Source organism: Penaeus monodon, chromosome 10 (assembly GCF_015228065.2).
Source record: "Penaeus monodon isolate SGIC_2016 chromosome 10, NSTDA_Pmon_1, whole genome shotgun sequence".
Lineage (NCBI taxonomy): Eukaryota > Metazoa > Arthropoda > Malacostraca > Decapoda > Penaeidae > Penaeus > Penaeus monodon.
Genome location: NC_051395.1, coordinates 11,431,436 through 11,433,935, shown reverse-complemented (window position 1 = coordinate 11,433,935; position 2,500 = coordinate 11,431,436). Strand labels below are relative to the sequence as shown.

General features: G+C 34.0%; 2 protein-coding genes across 3 annotated transcripts in view; one reads left to right on the top strand and one right to left on the bottom strand.

Annotated features, from left to right (window-relative positions):
- Positions 1 to 2,500, top strand: part of LOC119577828 (F-box/LRR-repeat protein 4-like) — a 51,594-nt gene that overhangs the window by 17,427 nt on the left and 31,667 nt on the right. The gene's annotated exons all lie outside the window — the stretch shown is intronic.
- LOC119577830 (RPA-interacting protein A-like) overlaps positions 1 to 2,500 on the bottom strand; it is a 52,322-nt gene that overhangs the window by 48,279 nt on the left and 1,543 nt on the right. Inside the window, exon 2 of the mRNA XM_037925424.1 lies at positions 317 to 483. Coding sequence (XP_037781352.1) covers positions 317 to 483 — 167 coding nt within the window. The remainder of the gene's footprint in view (positions 1 to 316; positions 484 to 2,500) is intronic.

Below are 2,500 nucleotides of genomic sequence, written 5' to 3'. Positions count from 1 at the left end.
AGAATTAATATCTTCACAATACAATGTATAAAAGGTATGAATGAGAATGAATATCTTCATAATACAAGAGATGTATTTGACCGGTTTCGATTGTGTCTTCGTCAGAAATACATGTATTTCTGACGAAGACACAATCGAAACCGGTCAAATACATTTCTTGTATTGTGAAGATATTCATTCTCATTCATACCTTTTATACATCTGTCAATATGAATTCTGTTCGTTGTTATTATATCAACATTTCTTTATCTGACACAAATACATTACAGTAAAATTTAAATATTCAATTATTCATCACTAATCAAAATGCACATACTTTAAAGAAGGAAATGCACTGCCTTGACTGATAGCAGCCCACTCAATTTCCATGATATCTTGCACCATCTTTCCTGCAGGATTATTGTTGTTGTTGATAGCATCACCTGCAGCACGAAACTTGTCTACCAGCTGTGAACGGCTTGATCTAAGCCGTTCCATACATCTCTAGAAAAACAAAAGCCTTTGAATCATTACTGTAGCTATATTTCAATTATATATCCTACTAGGTACATAATAAGCATAAATGTACCAGCAAGGTCAGAACTCCAATATATGAAATTCTTCTATTCAATATATTAATACTATTTACAGTATATCACAGTCACTGACATTTACATACAAAGAATCAATATCCTACCACAAATAATAACTCTCCTCTTCATTTACATAACTATGGCAATATTGGAGCTTATAATATTGATTGTACATCCTTACCATCCCCTTTATTTTGTGTAATTACTCCTATCTAATTAGGGAAACAATATGTTTATCTTATATAGGCTATTGGAAACCATGATTTTCTCTGTCAAATGAATATCCTCAAACAGTACTTGCATCTATGCCTTTCTAATTCTAAGGTATATTTTTGCCTAGCATAAGAAAGAGATGCAAAAAAAAAATAATGCAAAAATTCTTAATTTATTTTACACTAATTAAACAAATAAAAAATAAGAAATAAAGCTAAAATAAGCCTAGCAAACAAAACTTCCAGATATCAGGCAACTCCCAAACATACCTTGTTTAATTTCTTGAAAGATTAAGGTCAAGAAGCAATTAGGTTCAGTAATGGTACTTCAGTCATTTCTACAAACTTCCTTTTACCACTAACCTCCAACTTGCACAGTACTGTATACTTGGCATGTAAGTTCATTGTAACAGACTATGTAAATGAGAGACAAATAACCAGAGATCCTTCCTAAAATTGTCATTAAACTAGTCTAATCTTTTATAAGATGATTTGCAACTTATTTATTTAATCCTCCTGATACCAGTACTCTGGTAAAAATATGTAATAGTCCTTGTTATTACTGCCTAATTCAGGGTTTTATTATAAAGCCAGGTCAGTGGTAGAGTGCAGGTTTTACAAGAGTAATATCTCAAGTTTGTGACTAGCTAGCCCCTCCAATTCATTCCCAACTTGTGATGCATGTTCCTCTATAGACATATTCCCAAAGATCATTTGGATTGGAGCCAACTTTAAACTGACACCAAAATAGGTATTTTAACCTTTGCATTTTACTAGAATTAAAGAAATCTACACAGAGTAAGGAAGCCAAAAATAATTTTATGCATAGATCTGTGGACTTTCATTCTAGTTCTGCAGACTGCTCTTAATTTTCTATCTCAATCACAATGTTGTTAAAGCGTAGGTCACTAAAAAAATTAATGCACATCACACTTAAAAGGGAAAAGATTTCATATACCTAATAATGCTTCACATGCTGTTTATGACCATTTCATTACTTTTTTCCCCATCTCCATGCAGTCCTACAATAAATAATTGCACATCTTAATTCTCTTTTATGGAATAATCAATTTATCAGCCACATGGGATAGAACTTTGGGAAAATAATGCACTGTAAATGCACAAGGTCAAGCAATCTACCAAACCTCCAACACTTTTATTCCAGCAAGAACATTTACCTGTATTTTTACTTTCTTAGTTCAGTATATGTCAGTCAAATAAGATATGAAGATAACAACATTCATAAAGAATTACATACAAATTAAATTACTTGGTAACTGTTTACAAAGTGACTGAGCTACTCTGAGAGTAAGTCCCAGTTACTCCAGCAAACACCTTCTGGGGTACTACTGGAAATCCACAAACAGCGTCATCTGAACCAAAAGCCGGCAGTTTCAACCCCAGACCCCCATCCTATCCGTATTTCCCTAGCCAGGGTCTCTGCACCCATACAATATTTTCTTTATTTATGATGATACTCTTTGCCTGCGCAGATTATTTCATTTGTCAGCGTCTTTCATTTTGACAACTTCCTTAGAGTTTCCCTTCGTGCATTTGGCATTTGTTACCAAAAGCGAGGCACCCTACAGAGATGAAATCCCAAAACTAGGCTATGATACAACCCCAAAATCCATACCTAACCTTTCCTACCTGCTATTTATTCCCTAGACAGGGATGCAAGCCCCCCCCCCCCAGTACTCCCCTTTTATTAACACT